Source organism: Diachasma alloeum, unplaced genomic scaffold, assembly GCF_001412515.2.
Source record: "Diachasma alloeum isolate Michigan unplaced genomic scaffold, Dall2.0 Dall_scaffold_00206, whole genome shotgun sequence".
Lineage (NCBI taxonomy): Eukaryota > Metazoa > Arthropoda > Insecta > Hymenoptera > Braconidae > Diachasma > Diachasma alloeum.
In genome coordinates, this window is record NW_021680371.1 from 470,665 (window position 1) to 494,636 (window position 23,972).

Sequence of the window (23,972 nt, forward strand, 5' to 3'; positions counted from 1 at the left end):
AGTACGACCGAAGCCTAGTGGTCGGTATTATACCTGAATGCAGGTAATATCTAGAGATGTGGAATGCACCGACAGAAATTTTTTGAAATTTTATGTAAGATATTATAGTAAATCTCATTTGAGTGACATTGAATCGATTTTAGGGGAAAAATTGTTATGAAATTTCAAGTTTTAGGTAAAATTCAAGGAAATTCATGAATTTTCATAGGGAGTGAGATGGAAATTTCACAACATGGTTGAATTTTCAGTGAAACATGAATATTCAGAAATAAAATGACATGAATTTTCTATTTTTCCCAGAATTTTCCAGATTTTTCTAAATTTTCACAGAATAATTGAACTGAAAAATCAAATATTTTATTGATTTCCAGATCATTTAAACAGAAAATCAAAGGAATATTTGATTCTTCAACGGCAAGATTTCCTGAAATTTCAGTGGAACTTAAATACGATAAAAATTTCCGGAATTTGGCACGGATAATTCAGACGAAAATATTTAACAGTGTGGTTGAAAGTGCAAAATTTTATGGTAAATACTGTCTGACATTACATCCTTTTATTGAAAGAGGAGAGGGCGAAAACTCAATGCGTGGTTGTGGAGAAAAACGATCGAGTGAGCTTTCTAATAGTCTCACGAACCGATCTTACTCCTGGGCGCTCCTACGGATACACTTGGGTGGTTTATTACCCCACCCCCATTGTTACGTTCGCCTTCTATTAGAAACGCAATATCGAAGTGTTACATCTTCATGATATCCTCTTATGAATACATTTATACCGGGGGAATGAGAATTAGTGACTCAATTCGATATTAAATTTATGTAAACACTTAGAGAAATGTCAAATTTCTGAAACAATTAGGTTTCTGAAGATCGGTAGCAGGAAAGTTCATCCCCGAACTTTTTCATCCCAGGGCATTTCATCCTAGGGTTATTTCATTATTATTTTGAAAGAAAATTTGAAAAAAAGTCTTCGTTAGACAAAATTTTAGAGGAAAAAATTCGGGAAAAACTTCAATTTCAACTGAACTACGGCTATCCACAATGATCTGATTTAACGCAAAGTGTGGCCATTGAAAAAAAAATCTTGTGATGAAAATTGATATTCTATTTGACTATTTTATTTGCATTCTGTTTTATTATGAGACAATTAAGATAAAAAATACCGAAAATTGGTAATCGTAACATGCTCCGCATGCTTTCCGATAGGCACTGCACTTCCATATCACTTTATCTGAACCGTCGCTGTGTTTATAAAATGTGTATGCATCAACGACCAATGTTTTTTGCCCTCTTAGGGTTTTACCAAATGACGAGACCATTTTCAATTTATTCCATTAGACTTGATTCTTAAGGATGTATTACACCCTTTTCGCCAAAATTCACGTTTTTTTATTTTTTCTGGTAAATTGTGGATCGAATTGACGTGAAAAAATATACCGTTTTTGCGTTTTATCATTACTTAGTGGCTCACGAAATTTGATGATCGTGCAATCATTTTCCTGCGTTTTTTCTAAAACTTTTCGGAAATTCACAAAACTTCAGACAAAATACAGGAAAATGATTGCACTACCATGAAACTTCGTGCGTCAATCAATAATTATAAAATGCAAAACGGTATATTATTTCGCGTCAATCCGATCAATAATTTGCCAAAAAAAAAACGTGAATTTTGATCGAATGGGTGTAGTTAGAGATGCAAAATGACCGTCATTTTTTAGATCGCGTCATATGACCAAAAAATGACGGTCATGTGACGCACAAATTTTCCAACTACAAATGATTGTCACAAATCATTTGTAACCAAATTGTTGTCAAAACATCTATATAGTTGCATAATGACGGTCGTAACTAATTTCCAATTTATGACGGTCATGAATAAAACAAAATAGTTTCATCTATATTATGAATGAAAAAAAAACGTGATTTCCATTTCAAAATGCGGATTAGGCCAATACAAAAGGAATTCAACTGAAAATTGACCGAGAAAAAAATAAAGTTTCATCTATATAGATGAAAAATGACTGTCATTTTTTCTTGACAAGTTGTGACGGTCACAGAAGGGGGAGGGTGAATTGTGACAGCCGTCATGAACGCCTAGTCTTGTGACCGTCAATGAAGGTCATTTTCCTTCAGCCATATTTGATTCATTTCTTAAGCGAAAAACATTGCATACATATTTGATCAATTTATGGTAGGTTTCAGACAAAAAAATATTTTTTTTTTTCAAAATGAGATAATATTCCTTCAAAGATGAGGCAAGTAAACCCTTGCACCGAAAAGCCGGTACAATTTGAAAATTTATGACAAGATTTTGTAACAGAAAAATTTATGACGGTCACATTACATCTAACGAGTCTCTTATCATATGCGAGTCAACAGTGTGACCCAAATTACGATATGAAAAAATGTGACATCATTTCGCATCCCTGTGAACGATGTTTATTTTATAACAAAATGAAGTAACGTCCTATTTTACTGAAGATGAAAGAAACGTGAAGTTGTTTTATATCGAAATATCTCGAAACTACCTGACCGCTAATCCGCAATTTTGGGCGCATTTCGCAATCGACGTAGTAGCAGTAGCAGTACTGCAACCCTATCTAATTTTGCTTTACTGCAGCTACGGTAGTTGATTCCGAAACGCACCCTTTGATTGATCAATGAGTCACGTGAAGTAGTCGCTGAAAAAAATCCCCGGTATTTTCAAATTCTTCAAATGGCAAAAAAATTTTCTGCGTCATGTTTTTCATTTTTTCATGTGTGAAGTTTATCTTTATATCAAAACATATTTAAATTGCCTAATTGTTGATCATGAGAAAATAAACATAGTATTTCTAAATTTTTTTAACGCACAAATTATTCTTCACTTCCCAAATTTTAATTTTTTCATATTTATCATACGCAAAAATGATCAATTCTTGCTTCTCAGATTTTCATACATAAATCCTAAATTCTACAAAATTCATGAAAATTCTTCGGTTTCCCAAATAATTCGAGAAAAATCTTTGAAGAACTACGGTTATCTGGAAAACTGTGGAATTTTCCGAAGAATTCAAGAAATTTTTTCAATTTTCTGGGAAATCAATTCATAACCCTCCCTTCATTTTTCAACAATTACAGATTTTAATCAGATTATTTTTAAAAGCAAAAAAAATGAATTAATCGAAGATTAAAAATTATTCATTGATGCTTCACTCTTCATTCTCTTCATTCTCTTAATTCTCTTAATTCTCTCGCGCTAAAGCGTGCGCACAGATCTATTTTTTTGCAAAAAGGGCATAATCAAAGGGAATCAACACACCGGCCGCTTGCGGCCGGAGTGGCGCTAGACATTCAAAACTCCCGCCCTTCGAAGGTAATCTTACCGATAACTATCGACATTATACGAAATGCTTGCCACAGAAGAGTGATATTTCGCCGGTTACGAATTCTTGGATCAGACCCCGTCCCTGGCTGCTGAAAAGCTAAACTATTCTCTGGCTGCAAGCTGTATAATCCCTAGCACTGCCGAGAGCCGAATCTGGTGTCTATCGGCCTGTGTCGGAGGGGGGATAGTGGGGCAATGTCGGCACATGCATGGAAGCCCGGAGATTGCCGAAGAGAGTTCTTTGGCCAGTGAGCTCGTCGGATTCAGTCAGATTGCACTGTAGAGGAGGGTATACAAAAGTAGGTCTAACATGGCAAGTTTAAGGATTTTGGGAGCACTGAGACGGTTTCCCCGAAACAATTATGAGTGTGTTACGACATCAGGTAATTCGTGTTTTGGTGTTATAGCGACATGTCTGTAGAATCACATAATTATCAGGCAAAAAATTATTATATTAAAAAACTGCAGATTAGCCTCATCATTCGAAAATTAACCTTTGTACCCGACTCGAAGATCTTCAAAGATTGCGGATTTCGAACACGATTTCAATACCTATGATTTTTTCTTTTTTCCCTTTGAAGGACATCCGACTTCTCTCAGATTTTTAGCAACTGCAGTATCGAATAAGTACACGAAATACAGAATCATCGATGATGTGGCTGTTATCACACTCGATTCTCCAGGTGTCAAGGTAAACTCATAGGAATTATAATGAACATTCGACTAAATATGAAAATAAATTAACATGGTTATTATTCATTCAGGAGAATACGTTGCAAGCTGAAGTGATACAAGAAATGCAGGGCCTGATGGGAGAAATTGAGAGTAATTCTGCTGTTAAATCTGCAGTGCTAATCAGTGGCAAGCCAAACAGTTTCATTGCCGGCGCTGATATCTCAATGTTACAGAATCTTAACAACGAAACAGAAGTTTATCAAGTGTCAAAAAAAGGTCAGGAAATCATGGATACCATTGCTGGATGCAAAAAACCTATTGTTGCTGCTATCCAAGGCAATTGTCTGGGGGGTGGTTTGGAGGTAAGATTTATTTTTTTCCTCAGCTAAGGATATAATCCTTATGAGGAAAAATTCACACAGTTAAATATTTTTATATTTTTCATAATGTCGTAATAAAGTTATTGAACTTCCTAAGATATCCCCTTGCCCGCACGAAAGAGAAAAAGTTTCTAGTTTTCCGAACTAAGTCACTGATTCCGGAAAACTCATCCTTTTAGAAGGAATGACACTGTTGAGAATTCTCGTCTGAATTTTCCGTCCCAAATTTCATAAATTTTTATTGTGTTCAAGTTCCACTGAAATTTGAGAAAATATTGTCATTGAAAAATCAAATATTCCATTGATTTTCCCTTCAAATGATCTGAAAATCAATAAAATACTTCTATTTCAGTTCAATTATTCTGTGAAAATTCAGAAGAATCAGGAAAATTCATGGAAAAATTGAAAATTCATGTCATTTTGTTTCTGAATATTCATGTTCCACTGAAAATTCATGAATTTCCTTGAATTTTACCTAGAACTTGAAATTTCATGACCATTTTTCCCCTAAATCCGATTCAGTGTCAATCTCATAAGAATTACTATCATATTTTCCATGAAATTTCAAAAAATTTGTAACAGTGCATAACATAGTTCTACAAAATTCCTACAAAATTGCCGACTCTCGTACGGTGTCTTTACTACTCAAATGCCCATTTTTATCAACTTTTTAGTATCTCAAGATACAATAAATCAGTAAATATGTATCTCGGAGTGGAGAATTTAGCAACTATGCAATCACCGCACACCAAAGATCGATTTATTCCCATTACAGTACCTCCATAAACCATTCCCTGAAAGATTTGGTTCATTCTCGACGAGAGAAATTAGAATTCTCCTTTCTTGGAGCGTTATATTTAGTTATATTCTGTTGAAGACACTTTAGATTCAAGAAATTGAATAGACAAATAACCCTCAAATCTGGCGGTCAAGATTCCACGTGGTGATGCAACTTTAAACTGTAGCTTCCATGACATTCTTTCTAAAAATAGATGCATTTTTACTGAAAAAATGCAGAATTTATTGTGAATAATTTGCTACTTTTGATTAAAACTGCTCTACCTCATCTAGAACTAAAATTCTTGGTCTTTTCGTTGATTTTTTTCTCAGCTCAATCGACGTAGGCATTATTTTTTACTTAAATTTTGAAAAAGGCGATTTTGGGCCAGTTTGAGGACTGTAACTTTTCTTTCTGCGAAACTTTATTTTTATTTTAGGAGATTTGACCTGCGGATTTGATATCAGCGTGCAAAAATCTTTCGAGTAGTGGCAGTCTCATCTCTGTGTCAAAAAAGCCGGAATTTTTTAGGACTGTGTAATGAGAATGAGAAACTTAAATAAGTTTCTTAATTTCTGAAAAAATTTAAAAATTCAGTATTAATAATCTACTTATTTCAAGTAAGAAAAGTTCTTAAATGGAGAACTATGGAGTTGTTAAATTACGAACCTCTCTGCTCTTAAAACACTGAAAAGGGATAAAATTCTGAAATAATTGAACATTAATTGAAAATTAATTGAATCAACGTGTCAGATGAAATACTTTAAATAACAATGAATTTATAAGTGAACATAGATTAATTTTAGAATCGAAAAGATTTACTTTTTTCCTCAGTCAAGTATAATATTATAGAAATGAGAAAAAATTCAGAATTGAATATTTTTATATTTTCCCTAATGTCGTAATAAAGTTATTAAATTTCTTCATAAGATATCTCCCTTGCCCGCACGAAAGAGAAAAAATTTCTTGTTTTTAGAACCAAGTCACTGATTGTGGAAAACTTATGGTTTTAGAAGGAATCATAATGAGAATGAGAAACTTATTACTTACTTTTAAGAAGATTATTAATATTCAGTACCAAAAATCCACTCATTTCAAATGAGAAAAGTTTTTAAATTAAGAACCTTTGTGGTCTTAACCTAAAAACACTGGAAAGCGATAAAATTCTGAAATCATTGAACCTTAATTTAAAATTAATTGAGTCAAAGTATCAGATGATATACTTTAAAATGAAACAATGAAGTTAGAAATGAGAATAAATTAATTTTATCTTCATCAACCGAAGACTTTCAAATTTCGCCTGGGTCCCTGGGTCCATAAAATTTCTATCTGTCTATATTCTTGTAGCATTCAGGGAAGAATAATCGAATTGATAATATTTGGCAGTGCACTAATTATAATTCATTTTTATTTCAAACCACCTATAGGTTGCACTTGCGTGTCATTATCGTTTAGCTGTGAATGACAAAAAGACTGTCTTAGGATTGCCAGAGGTAAAACTCGGTCTTCTTCCTGGTGCCGGAGGTACTCAGAGGTTACCCAAGCTAATAGGACTACCACAAGCCCTCAGTATGACACTGACTGGCACCATGGTGAAAGCTGATAAAGCTAAGAAGTTTGGAATTGTTGATTTGCTAGTTGATCGTCTAGGACCAGGCCTTAGCACACCTGAGAAGAAGTAAAGTTAATTTCTTAGTTTTTGGAATTCTTTTACAATCACTTGAATAAGGTCAATGTTCCTACGCTCGATTTGACAACATTTCTATGAAAATGAGCATGAATTCATGGTTTTTGCTTCCGAATGGAAACTTTGTAATCGCTCAAAATCAAGTTTCGAATTTTTTCCGTCAGGAAAACTAAAAATGGTCTCAAAAGTCCGAATATGCGATTTTTAGATAGAGTCTATATGTATGTTTTTTGCTTTCGAGTGGATGCCTTATTTTTGCCCGATTTTTAGATTTTCTAGTTTTGATTGCAAATGGTCTAGAATGTTATGAAACATGAAGAAATAATGTTTTTATGGTCATGTCTGTATGTATGTATGTGACAATTTGGATTTTTGGTGATTAATTTTGTTTAAATTCAACATAAATACGGTGAAATTTGTAACTAAAAATCTGAAATTTTGACGCATTGTAGCTATTATTGAGCTCAACTCTAGCGCGCTGTTTCAGCCCGAACAGTCCAGGAGTTCCTGAGATATAACAACTTCTTTAAATTTCGTTTTTCCTCAATATCTCAAAACCTACTGCACCAATTTCAATTTTTTTTTTTCAAAATACTCATCTTGATGGTCTCTATGTAACTCAATCAGAATATATAAACTCTTTAAGGAGAGATCGCGGTGAAATTTGAAAGTCTCGGCTCGGCCTTAAAAGCCATTGGATGACTTTTGATATATGAAAGGATATATAAAAAAGTGAGAAAAATTTCGGACCCGAATCGTTTTGCCCCGTATATCTACCAAAAACGTCATTTTTCACATTTTTAGCTTAAAAATGCTCCTTGGACCAGTTTTCATCCGATTTCAACTTTTTTTTTTGAAATTTTCGCTATACTCCAACGAACAAACCCAAGTATCCATTTTGGTTTATATTTATTAGATCATGAGAAAATGTTTTTTTTTAGTTTTAATTTTTTTTCCTCTTTTTAGCAAATGCTAAAATTCGTTGTTTTCCGCCCATTTTTTTTTGTTATAATATTTCGATTACGTATGATTACAACGTGAAATAACGAAAAACAACTAATTTTAGCATTTGCTAAAAAGAGGAAAAAAAATAGAAACTAAAAAAATCATTTTCTCATGATCTGATAAATATAAAGCAAAACGGATACTTGGGTTTGTTCGTTGGAGTATAGCGAACATTTCAACAACAAAAAAAAAGTTGAAATCGGATGAAAACTGTGGTACAAGGGGCATTTCTAAGCTAAAATCGTGAAAAACGACGTTTTTGGTGGATATACGGGACAAAACGGTTCGGGTCCGAAATTTTTCTCACTTTTTTAGATATCCTTTCATATATCAAAAGTCGTCCAATGGCTCTTAAGGCCGAGCCGGGACTCTTAAATTTCACCGCAGTCTCCCCTTAATACACAGTTGGAAGATATTGCCGTTTTTCCGTTTTTCATGAAAAATCTTGTACGCACGATAACTTGAGAAAAAATGGGGATAGCCAGTTGAAATTCGGTATGATTATAGCTCTTACAATACCGAAAGTTGGTATTTTGGATAGGTGTAACCGGCCGACCAGTTTCGGAGATATTTAACCTTTTGTATAAATCTTTTTTATTAAAAGGTTGAATATTTTCCTTCAGACACCCGGTAGCATGTGGTTACGGTTGTATGTCTTTCACAAGAATAAGCAATTGCTAAGGATCCATTAGGAAGCTTATTACCAATGGAATTGGTAGAAATAAAAAAAAGAAAGATATTAGTAACACAAAAAGTAACGGTCACATGCCTTCTGGCGGATAGGCTTGAACCCCTGCTAGTTTCCATATAAATTGAACAGAAAATACATCAAAACGAAGTCAGAATCCTAGAATTCTGTGGTGAATTGGTAAACTAGGATAAGTGCATTATTTCGAAAATCCGTTTTTGAGTGAATCGCTTCCCATCAATGTGTGGAAGCGATTTAGCCATCAAAATCCAAAATAATAAAATTGAATTGACTAAGTCACATTCATTTAGCTTCACCAGATTTTTTCTAAAAAAATTCACTTATCCTAGTTTACCAATTCACGACAGAATTACGGTTTAATCTCCCGAAGGAAATGGACAAGTTGTCTGACGATCATGGGCTCAATTCCATTTTCATTGTACCTATTCCGCTCATTATCGACATTAAATTTCTGACTAGTTGAATTCTTACTGAAGAGAGTTTTAATGTAATTTTCCTATCACAACAGAGACATTGCCATCGACATTTGACGAATTTCAATAGCTCGACTTATCGCTCAAGAATCTCCTCATTCGTAGCACCAGCTGATACGAACGGAATTTCTCTCTCTTCTCATCTGATAAGCCACCATTTGTTGTTGTCCACCACTTTCTTTATCACTAGAAATAATTAATTCAATTACATCTTACTTTTGATGAACAGCGATAGAAATAGAAACGAGCATAGGCACATTTACTTTATACAATTATCTGATGATTCATCGAAAACATTAATTTCCATTTTCAGTACACTGAGATACTTAGAAGACACAGCGATAAAAGTAGCAAAAGACTTAGCCTCCGGGCAACTGAAGATTGATCGTTCTCCAAAATCTGTTACGGGGAAGATTACTAATTGGGCATTAAGTTTGGACGTAGTGAAAGATCAAATATTCAAGAAATCGAAGCAGCAAGTATTGAAGATGACGAATGGTCTCTATCCTGCACCTTTGAAAATTTTGGAGGTGATTCGTACAGGAGTGGATAAGGGTCCAGTAGCGGGCTACGAAGCAGAGGCCCGTGGCTTCGCCTCTTTGGCACTAACGCCAGAGTCCAAAGGCCTGATTAGCCTGTTCTTCGGTCAGACGGCGTGCAAAAAGAATCGTTTTGGTGCGTCCAAAAATCAGGTGAAGAAAATCGGTGTGGTTGGGGCTGGACTGATGGGCGCAGGTATTGCAACTGTCAGTATTGACAAAGGTTACAGTGTTGCATTGAAGGACACCACTGATGCTGGACTTTTCAGGGGTGTTGGACAAGTCCAAAAAAAATTCGAAGATGGGGTAAAGCGAAAACGTATTAGTCAGGTGGAGAAGAGCAAAATAATGGCCAATCTCATTCCCACATTAAATTATGATGATTTCAAAGATGCTGATATTATTATCGAAGCAGTCTTTGAAGATTTAGCTCTCAAACATAGAGTCATTAAGGAAGTAGAGGCCAATACCCCCGAGCATTGTATTATTGCTACAAACACATCAGCAATACCAATCACTAAAATTGTTGCTGGAAGCAGTCGTCCTGACAAAGTCATTGGCATGCACTATTTCTCACCAGTAGACAAAATGCAACTTCTTGAGATCATTACGCACAAGGGAACATCAACGGAAACAATCAAGACTGCTGTTGATGTTGGATTGAAACAGGGAAAAGTTGTTATTACTGTTGGTGACGGTCCTGGATTCTACACAACTAGAATCCTCAGTACTATGTCGACGGAAATGTTGAGATTACTTCAGGAGGGGGCTGATCCCATGCATTTGGATAAACTTACGAAGAAATTCGGATTTCCTGTTGGGATTGTGACGCTCTGCGATGAGGTGGGCATCGATGTTGGATCACATATTGGTGCTGATCTTAGCAAAGCATTTGGACCGAGGTTCCAAGGGGGCGACGTTCATATTATGAGTGACATGGTTAAAGCTGGGTATTTGGGTAAGTACTCTCATTCTCAATGATAATTTCTTTGTTATTCCAATTAAGGGTCATGAGGGCCAAAATAAGGGTCATGAGGGCCAAGATAAAGGTCACAAGGGTCAGAATAAGGGTCATGAGAGTAAAAATCAGGGTCTCGAGAATCAAAATAAGGGTCAGAATAATGGCTCAAAGAAGGGTCACGAAGGTCATATGGGTCAAATTGAGGGTCACAAGATCAAGGGTCCAAATGAGGGTCACAAGGATCAGAGTAAGAGTATAAATAAGGGTCATCGAGGTCGAAAACCCAGGGTCAGAATTGCCTGGGAATGACTAGATTGGAGAAATACGGTATTGAAAAAATGAATACTTCTTTCAAGTAAATGGATGTTTGGCAAAAATAATTCATTTTCTCAGTGAATGAGAATGTTCTTATTTTAAGAATCCAAAAATTCTGAACTCCAAAAAGAACATTTGCTCCGAGGTAGGAGAAAAAGTGTTTGAATTTAGTTACCGTTCTACTAGAGTTCAGTAAGAATGACTGAAATAAGGGATTTTTTCTGATTTTTCGGAATAATTTCCTCAAAATGAGTGAAACGGTCCCTTATTTCCAGGATTTTTTGCTCGCTAGTTATTTAGACGACACGCTCAGTTGACACTAAAAATTTTTTTTTCTCGGTGTAGGAATTCTTACAGAAAATAGGAGAATTTCTATCGGAAATTTTCTTCTGCTATGAGATTCATATGGATCTTATCCATAGAAAAAGTAATATAAACTTCTCCAAAGAGAGAAGTTTATAGGAATTTGCCTTCTATCCAATTTTTATAGAACTTTCCAAACGTTTTTTTGCAAGGAAAAATTCACGATAGAAAGATTTTGCTAGAAAAATTGTCAACGAAACTATTCTTGTAAGACAGGTTCATGTAAATTTCTCATACATGTAGAATTATCCCGCAAATTTTGTTTTGTTTAGAATTATCCGGTTCGTCATAATCTCTAAGACCTTTGAATACATGTCTCTGCTGATCCATCCTGTTGGACTATCAATTAATCTATTTTTTCTCATCGTGCTTATAATTTTTGTTATTCAGGCCGAAAATCGGGGAAAGGAATTTACGTCTACGAAGCTGGCAGAAAAGACAGAGATATTAATCTTGGAGCCTTAGATATTCTAAAGAAATACCACCTGGAGCCGAAAGGTAGCACTGCTGATGAAGATCTTCAGTTGAGGATGGTTACTCGATTCGTCAATGAAGCTGTACTGTGTCTCGAGGAAAATATCCTTGCTAATCCTGTAAGTTCTACTTGCTCACATAAACTGAAAAAACAATTCTTCTTCTTCTTCTTCTTCTTCTTCTTCTTCTTCTAATCCTAATGGTTTTATCCTCTCACTCCTGTAGAGGCAAGTGCCAATGAAAAAACAATTACCGAAATTTCTATTGATACCGTACTGAGAGAGTCAAGCGACTATCAGGAATGGTGAAAATGCGTTAAGGACAAATGAATGAGTGTAAATATGAAGAAAAAGGAAAATAGGGGAAAAAAGGGAAAGGGTTACAAGTAAGCGAAAAGACTTTTTGTGATACCTGCCTCAAAAGTGCACTTTTCGGAACGGTTTAGTGTTCGTAGAGCGGTTGTTTTGCGCATGGCCTGCGTAAAGTTCACGAGCGTGCGTAAAGTGAATTTTGAGTGTGTAAAGCGAGGCTTTATGCACAAGAATTCACTTCACGCTCTTGAACTTTACGCACTCGTGCGCAAAAACAACCACATTATCCCCACTACCGTTCCGAATAGTGAACTCGGCAGATCCCACAAAAAATAGGATGTGTTACTCGTGCGTGTGAAAAAGTGAAACTTTACGCACTAGTAACACAATATACTATTTTGTGATACCTGCTTGAAAAATTCACCTTTCGAAATCGTTTGGTGTGCGTACAGTGCTTGTTTTCAGGGATCCACATCAATATTAAATTTCTGTAATATTACAAGAATTTGACCCTTACATTAATGAAGGTATTAAATATGTTGATCTAATTTTTCAAATAATATAATATTAATAATCTGATTTTTTTTTGAATAATCATGTATTTAAAATTTGTTAATATGAAACTGTAAATTAACTACTAGAGAATAATTCAAATTTCTTAAAAGGGGATTTTCGATTACACAAATAATCATCAATCTTCCTACCTCAATTATTGATTGATAAAATAGTTGAAAATTTGAATATTTAAATTGATGATACTTCAATACTCAAAAAATTTAAGAGTGATGTTATTTAATTCATAGTTACCATATTCAACGGTAATTAAATATTACAAATTTGGCTATCCCTGCTTGTCGTGCGTAAAGTAAATTCTCGTGCGTAAAGGTGACACGGCCGTGAAGAACTTTTCTACCACATACGATTACAGAACTCGCCTTCGGTTCGTCCTGTACACTCATATTCGCCAGAAAAGTTCCTCACCGCCTGGTGTTGAAATGTACTCATAAAGAATCTGAATTCTAAAATTATCCTGAACTCGCTGTTAGATAATATACTGTAACAAATTGAATGTTAAATTGATATTTGGTGCCGTCGGTCGATCGTTTGACGTACCGGTGAAAGTTTTCGTATCCGTTCGCAGTCGTGGGGTCAGTCCCTTCATTAGATTCACATTTGGATGATTTCGCCAATTATTGGTATGATTTTGCACCTTCAAAAATTTAATTTTTTTGAGGTTTCTTACATGACTTTTTTTATCATTCAAAAGCCCTCTAAAAATTGTTTTCTAATTTTTTTTTCAAATTTTATTATCCCCACAACATTAATTTTGGAATTTTATGAGTTATTGAGAAAATTTTACGCCTCAGCAGAGGTCATTTTTTTCGGGTTTTCAATATGTATTTCCGACAGAAATGATTTAAAATTCATTATTGAAGGTCTATAAATGATCGTTAAATAATGAATTTTCAAATGAAAAATTGTAGAAAAAAAAGAAAAAAAAAGAAAAAAAGAAAAATAAAATTTTTGGATAGAACGAATCCGAGTACCAGTCTAATTTTTTAATATGTCTCGTAAAAATAGTCACTTTGGGTAACGAATTAAAAAAATATCCAATCAAGGTGGGGGAAGGGGCTACCATGCACAATTTTCTTTTTCAGCTATTTTATAGCATTTCCCATGTCGTGAGCTAATTGACACCATGCTCAATCGAAAGAATGGAAAATTTCCGTCGGAAATACTTATTGAAAACCCAACAAAAAATTGACCTGTGCTGAAATACCAAATTTTGTAAAAAGCTCATAGAACTCAATAATTAACGTTGTAGGCGTAATAAAATTTGAAAAAAAAATTTTTAGCTCTTTCGAATGAAAAGAAAGCCATCTAAGACGCCTCAATAAAATTAAATTTTTAAAGGTACAAACCCATACCAATAATTAGCGAAACCCCCCATTTACATATGAGGTATTGCATGCCAAATGAGTCAACGGCTAACTCTCACCCTCTTGAAAATTTATGGTGATTTTTTCTACGATTAGAGGGCTTGAAAAACTATCTCTCAAATTTTTTCAGATTTTTTTGACTGCCCAGTTCCGAAATATGATTTTTTTCAAATTGTTCCGTTTTTTTACAATAACTCGAGTTCTACTCATCCGATTTCGATTTATTAGGGGGGAAAATTTTCATTTTCAATTTTTCACCACCTAGAATGTTTTTTTTTTTTTTANTCCGTCGGAAATACTTATTGAAAACCCAACAAAAAATTGACCTGTGCTGAAATACCAAATTTTGTAAAAAGCTCATAGAACTCAATAATTAACGTTGTAGGCGTAATAAAATTTGAAAAAAAAATTTTTAGCTCTTTCGAATGAAAAGAAAGCCATCTAAGACGCCTCAATAAAATTAAATTTTTAAAGGTACAAACCCATACCAATAATTAGCGAAACCCCCCATTTACATATGAGGTATTGCATGCCAAATGAGTCAACGGCTAACTCTCACCCTCTTGAAAATTTATGGTGATTTTTTCTACGATTAGAGGGCTTGAAAAACTATCTCTCAAATTTTTTCAGATTTTTTTGACTGCCCAGTTCCGAAATATGATTTTTTTCAAATTGTTCCGTTTTTTTACAATAACTCGAGTTCTACTCATCCGATTTCGATTTATTAGGGGGGAAAATTTTCATTTTCAATTTTTCACCACCTAGAAGAATGTTTTTTTTTTTTAATTTTTCCAATCTTTAGATGCTCGAAATAACGAATTTTCGAAAAAAAAAAGTTGAAAAACTTGAATTTTGCCAATTACGTCACGGTCGATTATATTAATTTTTTTTCAGCAATTCTTATAATGAAAACGAAAATTTTGAGCCGTCATCATGCTGGGTTCCATCCAGGATGAATTTTTTTGTTAATTTTTTCTTTTTAAAATTGCGAAAATTTGGTGAAAACACCTTAAAATGACTTTAATTATGTATCGAAAAAATATGTCATATATAGGTATATATTTAAATTTTCTTCATACTGATTATAATCAAAATCAATCAATTACATTTTGGGGTATTTTGACCGAATTCGCGGAATTTTGAGAATAAAAAATAAAAAATAAAATAGATCTAAGATGAAACCCAACATGTATGACGGCTCAAAATTTTTGTTTTGATTATAGGAATTACTGAAAAAAAAAAAAAAATCAACCGTGATGTAATTAGTCAAATTTAAGTTTTTCAATGTTTTTTTTTCTCGAACATTCGTTATTTCGAGCATCGNGGCTAACCCTCACCCTCTTGAAAATTTATGGTGATTTTTTCTACGATTAGAGGGCTTGAAAAACTATCTCTCAAATTTTTTCAGATTTTTTTGACTGCCCAGTTCCGAAATATGATTTTTTTCAAATTGTTCCGTTTTTTTACAATAACTCGAGTTCTACTCATCCGATTTCGATTTATTAGNATTTCGAGCATCGAGAGATTGGAAAAAATTTGGATAAAAAACATTCTTATAGGTGGTGAAAAATGGAAAATTTTGATCCCTAATAAATCGAAATCAGATGAGTAGAACTCGAGTAATTGTAAAAAAACGAACAATTTGAAAAAAAATATCTCCGAACTGGGCTGCCTATCATTTTTTTGTTACGGAGTTGGTAGCAGTGCAATACAACCATACGCACCAAGGAGGGAAGCCCGGGCATTTACAAATTGAATATGGTGCACGAATGATGAATTCCACAGATATTTTTCAATCGAGTTTCGTGCACAAATGAATTCTCGAAGAAGCAAATTCAGTTGGAAAATCTTGAATAAATAATTAAAAGTCGGTGCAAATAACGACTATGGAATAGAACTATTTGTTTTACTTCGATTGTTAATTGGAAAGATGATTTATCGTGTGAAAAATAAATGAGCCGAATTGAATTGAAAATGAAAAAATTTACAGGATATAAAAACGATTCCTTGTTTATTTTGAAAAAAATAATGAAATCTCCCTAAAAAAACAAAAACACATGTTTTTGTAAAAAAACTGCGCCAAGAAAAAGTTTTGTTTGGTTCTTACTGGGAAGTAGAAATTTTTGAAAAATACAAAGAAATGAAAAAGAAAGCCAAGTCAGCAATGTCGAATAAACGAAAATAATGCACAATCAGATTTCTATAAGAGAAATAGTTTCAAATCGAATGAGGATTTTAAAAAAATTCTTGATGAAATAAAAAATTAGTAGAAGGAGGACCAACGTTCTTGGCGCGGAGTTTTTCAACTCATTGTCTAGTATCAATCTAATTCTCCATCTTCTGATCCGCGCCAAGGACGTTGGTCCTCCTTCTACTAATTTTTTATTTCATCAAGAATTTTTTTAAAATCCTCATTCGATTTGAAACTATTTCTCTTATAGAAATCTGATTGTGCATTATTTTCGTTTATTCGACATTGCTGACTTGGCTTTCTTTTTCATTTCTTTGTATTTTTCAACAATTTCTACTTCCCAGTAAGAACCAAAGAAAACTTTTTCTTGGCGCAGTTTTTTTTACAAAATATAAAGGTTACTAGGGACTACACATAATGAAATTTTCAAGCTGATGATGAATTGCTTTTTTTTCTAGCTCGAGGGTGACATTGGCGCTGTATTTGGTCTTGGTTTCCCACCATTCACGGGCGGTCCATTCAGATGGGTCGACTCGTATGGCGCCGGTAATCTCGTCAGAAAGATGGAAGAGTATGCTAGTCACTACGGAGAAGCATACAAACCCTGTCAAACTCTTTATAATATGGCAGCAGATTCAACGAAAAAGTTTCACGCCAAGTAGAAAAGATTACTGAAGAATTTATCGATTTTTTCAATTTTGAGAAGAATCATCGACAGTCGAGAAATCGACGACTTGATGAAAACTGCTTAGAAAATGTTTGGGCTATTCTATGAATTAGCGACAGGAAATTTGACTTGGAAATCTTTGATATCCTTTCGATGAGGTACAGAACTTTCACGTTCAGTGGCCCAAATATCAGTACTTCGAAACTAAATATTTAAAAAATTGGCTAAAGGGTCGAATAGCCCATTTAGTCACTTCATGTGTGCTTTTTGTTGAGAACAATCGCATTTTATATAGTTTTTGTATGAAAAAATTCAGAAAAAGCTTACATTTCCATATTTTCTATGAATATTGAAATATTGTTATAAATATATTTTTTGAAGAATAGGTGTTATTCTCCAATCATGAGAAATAATGAAAGAAACAAACATGTAACATAAATTTTACACAATCCATAAATGATTTTCATTACTTTCCACTATTATTACAGCATACTATTTTTGCCCCCTTTTAATGACTTCACGATCAACTTTAAGTGGACAATCAATGCAGCAAATGCGCATTAAGTGCATTAATTAATTCACGGCGCCGTGCCATGTAGAAGAAAAAAAAATGACACGGGTCAAGCTCAATGATTCCGCTCCAGCATCATAATTTGTTCAACAAATAATTGTGGTAATAAGTATAAATCTTCGTAACGGAGTACGCATCTTGCATCATTTACCGGTCCAACACTCCCAGTCTACTCGTCAATGGCATTTGTTGATATGAAAAAAAGAAGGCGGGGTCCTTGGGCTGATGCAAGTATACCAGAAGTTTCGTTGACCAGGGAAAATTATTATACAAGCTTGATCGACTAACCAATTACCCATTTCCACTTATCGTAAAAAATCGCAATTATTCAATGATTCCTGAAAATTACGTTTTGATTATTTTTAGCAATAGATGACTTTAAAATTATGGTAATTCTATTTTGACCTGCATTCTATCGAGGCCTGAAGAAGCGCGAAAGCAACCACATTGGCAATAGTTTGTATGTGAAGATGACGATAATTCATTCAATTCCTAGGAAATGATGAGGAAATCCCGGTGGCACTTGCATATATCTAAAAGGATGTGGTGGAATTATTAACAATGACTTTAACACTCTTTTCGCCTTTGGCTCGTGCTATAAACCTCCCACGAGCCAAAAAACTCTTTTCCGCACTCGTAACGAAATATACTATTTTGATACTGCGGCTACGTTCATCTTGTGTCGAAAAGTGCCTTTTCGTTTACTCATAAACGAAAACTAAACGAAGTCTTTTCGTTTACGTGTGAACGAAAAAGACACAGTTCAGCCACTTGCTGAACGTAACATCACTGTCAAAATATGCGGTTCGACGCATGTGCGACGGGAATTTTCACGAGTGTGAAGTTGGCGGCCCGAGGCAAAGACTCGTATCGAAATATACGAGTTCGTCACTCGGCCGAAAACAACTTTTCTGAATCGTGTGTTTGCATTCCTCAGCTTCGCGTCGATCTGCAACCCTCACACTCGTCAGAATACTATATTGTGCACCAAGGACGGAAAGTCATGTTTTCTCCGCCCGAGAGGCACATGCTATTTTTTAACACGCCTTGTGTTTTTGTATTTTGTATTTTGTATTTTTGTAATTTTGTATTTCCTTTCTGATGAGCGGGAGGAAAGTGAATACTTTCAAGGGTTCGAGGTTGTTCCCGAGGGAGGAAAGTACTGAGTTTTCGCCCTTGGGCGGAAAGTAATTAGTACCTTTTGCCTGAAAGAGCAACTTTTCACCCTAGAGCGGAATGTACTCACTTTCTTCTCACTTATCAGGGAGCAAAACACGAACTTTCCGTGCAGATGTGTGAAAATGGTATTTTTCGGCCTTGTGACGAAAATAGCTATTTTCACACCCCTGCACGGAAAGTTTATACTTTGCTTTGCACCCTCGAGCGGCAAGTATTCACTTTCCTCGCGCTCATCAGAAAGCAATTGCACAAAATATGCCGTCCTTATGTCATCAAACTATCGGCAAATCATGTTCAGTTTATCTGCAAAACAAGATCGAAATTTACGGATAAACTTCAGCCCATCGGCAAATTTTGTTATCTGGGAAAGAACAAACCTTTCTTTGCAGGGGTGTGAAAAAATGTCATGTGTACCTCGGGCAAGGAAAACATGACTTTTTGTCCTTGGTCCACAATGTACTATTTCGTCACTCATCGAATAATTTCTTTCGGTCATCAATTCTGGGTCGAAATTTATGTTCACTATGGTTTTGGTACATTGTGCAAAATCATTTCAAATTACGTCATTGAACCATAACCATAATTTGGTTGTCAGTAAGAAGGACGCAATTATTGAAGAAATTTAAACAAAAAGTTTGCTTGTATCAATCGCTTTGCTGAAAAATTGTTCAAAAAATTGGGTTGTTCCATGACATTTATTTCCGTATTGACCTTCACTTTTCCTCGTTCGGGGATTGGTGTTGGCCCTTCCCCAAACTCGTAAAAGTGAAAATCACTACGGAAAAACATCATTCACGACTAATGCCATGGGGTTTTTTTTACTCACGTGATTGGCCAGTCCTCGCCTTCGGCTCGGACGCTAACTCCATACGAGTAAAAAACCCCATGGCACTCGCCTGAAATATACTATTATTCGATAAAATTATGAAATATGTGAATTGAATGGAAAACATTAGATATGCTTCTTTTATTTTGGAAATTCATGAAAAATTGAGCAATTACAGTGAAGCGAAGAAACGTCTGCATGTGATGACAAATGTATGACGTCACAATGTTTCACGTGTTAGCGTTCTGGCGTGACGTCATAATGCGAACGTTTTGAGTTATCTATAACTTATTGATTTTTCATTATTTATGGAAGTAAAGAGAGAGCGCGTCAAATATTTTCTATCGAATGTTCATATACAACAACAAAAACAATTTCATGTAAAACCGCAATTTGGTGAAGTTGAATATGATTCGACTGGAATTGCTGGTAAAATATTGCTCTTAGAATGTATAAACTCGAACACATTTCTTAACACTCCGTTGGTCGTAGCGCGTCGCTTTTCGTTACCTACCATTGTTTCTATAACCGGAAATATTCAACAAAATTTGACTTTTTCAATTGAAGTGTATAAAATATTATCGTGGTTTTAGAATAACATAATTACCAAAATTCCAAAAGGAAATAAATTATTTCCAACAGAAGAATTTTTTTGTTCTATGTTAAGGGGGTCTCCTCAGTAGCGCAAAGCGGGGATCGGCGCGCGGGTGAATAGAGTGTAAAATGCCTAAGTTAGTGAGATTATTTTCGAGAGAGAGATGAAATATCAAACATGGCGTATGTTAGATAGTGACAGACATCGCGCCAATTATTTTTATCGTTAATTTATTCCACAAAAATAGATAAATATAGCTTCCTTTGTTCGCTAGCACATTGTCAACAGGCTAAGGGACAAGGGACACAATAGCGTTCATAAAGTCCATGTATAAGCAGAAATTCGAATGATTAATTAAACACAAATGAACCGATAAAACTACTCAGAGTTTTTTACAATTGTCTTTTTTCTATTCTTGATTATTATATGACATATTCAGTTCAATAGCACATTGTCATTTTGTGGCGAAAATTACTGTGGAGACCCCTTAAAAGGAATGCACGGTCACGCAACGTTGTCGGAAACTCGCGGAAAAACGCCCACGCAGTGTAGAGTAAATTCGGCAACGGGGCCTAAATAAAAAGGCGGCGCATTCTCGCGGAGGGTCGCGGAGGGAATCACTGGGTCCCGTAGGGTGACCGGACTAGGGTTAAGTAAAGCGTTCTTATTTCACTAATATATTTCCGGAGATAGGCATAATCATAAATTATCATTACCATTAATTTCATAATACTCAATCAAGTAATAGAACTTGACCATTTTCAATTATTAAATTAATCAACAATTAAATATCTGAATTCCGAATTATTTTACCAATAAATAATCGAATTCGGAAGAATGACGATTATTTGATAATCTCCAATATATTTTGAAAAAATTTCCCATTATTTACCTAATAGTTATTGAAAAAAATTTTAATTCTCAATTATTTATTATTTTCCAAGCTCCAATGATAAACGAATGAATTCGCTTATTTGGGGAAATAATACTCTTAATATTTCTGAAACAATGATTGATGCCGATCACGTATATTTCATGAGATAAAACTAGATTTCTGTAACTTAAAATTGCCAAGGCGATCTAGGTAGCTGAAAATGAATTTGAACAATTGTAAAACACTTCATCCATTGTGATGTGTACTCATGTAGATGTACGGGACTTCCCAACCGCCACCTCCCTCCTCGCATATGGAAAAAATATATATGCAGAAATATATGTCACTTATATCCGCTCATGTGTGGTATACTTTCCGGCAAAAAATGTAATATCTGAAAAATATGTTGGATATATGTGTGTACATATATGTCACCGGATATATTTAGCATATACCTGGTATATAAGGCGGATATATTCAAGATATAATTTCGGCAAAATCACTATATCTCACTTATAAGTTCTGGCTTATATTCTTTTCTGTGCGGGCGGGCGGTATAGTTTTCAAAAATTATTTATTCATGAGATTCAAATTAAATTCCAAAACGCAGGTACGGCATTTTATATGAAGCCCTACCAACGTTCAGCGTTACCCAGGGTTCGCCGCGGAGACGCAGTTGGTATGAACCCCAAGAAGCCAAAAAATTTGAAAAATTAATGGAGTAATTAAGACTATTTCAGCTGCACCTTCCATGACCGGTCTCTGTGCGGTCTAAAGTTAAACATCTGAGAGTCAGTGTCAAATAATCCATTCGTTTGAAAATTTTTATAGTCAAATCATTCCATCGTGATTTGGAAAATTAACAGTAATCCCATTTTAGTATCGAAAGAATTTTTGGATTCGTGTTGTTATCTTAATGAGCAGCCGAGATAGGACGTCTTTCATTCTTCCTCTAACGCCTGGTGTGCGTAACCCGGGCTACACGCCGAACTGGCGTGTAACTACGTCAAAAATAGAGATCTATCGCAATGGCTAAACAAGTTATTAACATAAATGTAAAACGGCTCTTCATCTTGGGGAGGGGAACATTTTTCAATCGAATGTTTTATGTACGGTGAATAGTTCAAGAGTGGGAAGGATTTGAACAGATGAATTGTTTATGATACCAAGTGCCGAACACTTGCGGGCAGACCAACAAATTTGAGACTGATGAATCAGAAAACGAAAACAAGTCGAAGTCCACCCAGGAAACCTTGAAGTGTTTACCTTCTGACCCGTAGCGTATAGACTGTATCGCAGATCCATTTGGAATATCTCAGAGGAAACTTTTATAAGGCCGACAAAACAATTGAAAAATGTAGCCCTTCCGTATGAATCTGTTGTCTCGATAATTTATTAGAACGTTCTTTCTGTTTCTCACCTCGACGAATGTTGTTTCATTGCTCAACGAATTTCTGTAGTAATTGAGAAATGTTCTAATGTTCCATGTTGATGAATCTTGAATGGTTTAATTTTTCTCGTTGCCATTGACGTTGTTTATAGCATATAATTAACTTTGCTGGTGATAATTGATTTCTAAACTGGGTCCATGTTGATGTCAGATTATGCAATTCAGACACTTATTGTTAAAGAACTGAGATAACTTTTTTGTTGGTAAACAACATCCTTGAAAGTTATGGTATCAGAAACTCTGTTGTGGCGGGCAGCATTGATTCTATAATTATCTTCTTTTTGTAATCGTTCAAATTCAAGTTTTGGATTTTTCGTGTTATATCGACTCATTATGATCCAAAACGTTCGATATAGTACATTTCCATATGAGGGAGACGGAATTTTTCATCACGCTGTGCAAAAAAGTAATTTTTCATCACGCTGTGACGAAAAGTGAACTTTTCGGCACGCTCCGCGTGCCTAAAAGTCCAATTTCCGCCACATTGTGATGAAAAATATTGTTCGTAACTCGTGAAAAAATGTTTTTTAGCTCGTGGGATCATATCACTCGCCTTTGGCTCGTGATATAAACCTCCCACTCGCCAAAAAACACTTTTTTGCACTCGTTACGAAATATACAAATTTTGTCACTGCTGCTACGTTCAGCCCGTGTCGAAAAGTGCCTTTTCGTTTACTAGTAAACGAAAAGTCGAAACGTGTAAACGAAAAGACTTTTCGTTTACTAGTAAATGAAAAATGGCACAGTTCGGCACTCGCTGAACGTAACATCACTAACAAAAAATATAGTTCGGATACACGTGCGACGGGGTGTTTTAACTCGTATGATTGGCAGCCCTCGGCTTCGCCTGGGGCCGTCAACTTCACACTCGTTGCCACCCCCCGTCGCACTTGTATCGAAATAGACTATTTTAGGCACACCTCGCGTACTTAAAAAGTCCCTTTTCCACATATTGTGATGAAAAATAGCGTTCGATACTCGTGGGAAAAGTGTTTTTTGGCTCGTGAGATTATATCACTCGCCTTCGGGTCGTGCTGTAAACCTCCTACGAGCCAAAAAACTCTTTTCCGCACTCGTAACGAAATATACTATTTCATCATCGTGTGCGAAAAAGTAACTGTTTAGGTAAAAAGTCCCTTTTCCACGCATTGTAATGAAAAATAGCGTTCGATACTCATGGGAAAAGTGTTTTTTGGCTCGTGGGAGGTTTATAGCACGAGTCGCAGGCGAATCAAAATATACTATTTTGACAGTGATGTTACCGTTCAGCGAGTGGCCGAACTGTGCCTCCTTCGTTTACAAATAAACGAAAAGTCACTTTTCTATACTGCTTCTCACGATTTCTCGTCTGGAAATTGGTATTACATACTTCCCAAACTCGAAAACTTGAAAATCACTACAGAAAAATATTGTTCCTGGGCTGTTGCGATGGGGTTTTTTTACTCGTGTGGTTGGCCAGTCCTCGCCTGCGGCTCGGAGGCCAACGCCGCACGAGTAAAAAACCCCATCGCAACAGGCCGGAAAAATACTATTTCGGCACGAGGAGAACTTAGCAGCAGTGTCAAAAATGCAATTTTTAGACCGTGTCCGTACGTATGTATGTGCGTATGCGTATAAACAAAATTTTCTTTGATTGCTCG

The 23,972-nt window shown here is 35.2% G+C and overlaps 1 protein-coding gene across 1 annotated transcript; it reads left to right on the forward strand.

The window, feature by feature from the left end:
- The first annotated feature begins 3,587 nt into the window (after positions 1-3,587).
- Positions 3,588-17,316, forward strand: LOC107036133 (trifunctional enzyme subunit alpha, mitochondrial). The gene is made up of 7 exons (XM_015253877.1): positions 3,588-3,752; positions 3,951-4,060; positions 4,134-4,406; positions 6,630-6,880; positions 9,390-10,573; positions 11,645-11,847; positions 16,629-17,316. Exons 1-7 carry the CDS (start codon positions 3,680-3,682, stop codon positions 16,830-16,832), a joined length of 2,298 nt encoding a protein of 765 aa, XP_015109363.1. The 5' UTR covers positions 3,588-3,679; the 3' UTR covers positions 16,833-17,316.
- The last annotated feature ends 6,656 nt before the right edge of the window (positions 17,317-23,972 follow it).

Coding starts and splice junctions, on each gene's coding strand:
- LOC107036133 (XM_015253877.1), top strand. CDS start 3,680: ATGGCAAGTTTAAGGATTTTGGGAGCACTGAGACGGTTTCCCCGAAAC. Junction 4,061..4,133: donor TCGATTCTCCAGGTGTCAAG/GTAAACTCATAG, acceptor TTATTCATTCAG/GAGAATACGTTGCAAGCTGA. Junction 4,407..6,629: donor GTCTGGGGGGTGGTTTGGAG/GTAAGATTTATT, acceptor AACCACCTATAG/GTTGCACTTGCGTGTCATTA.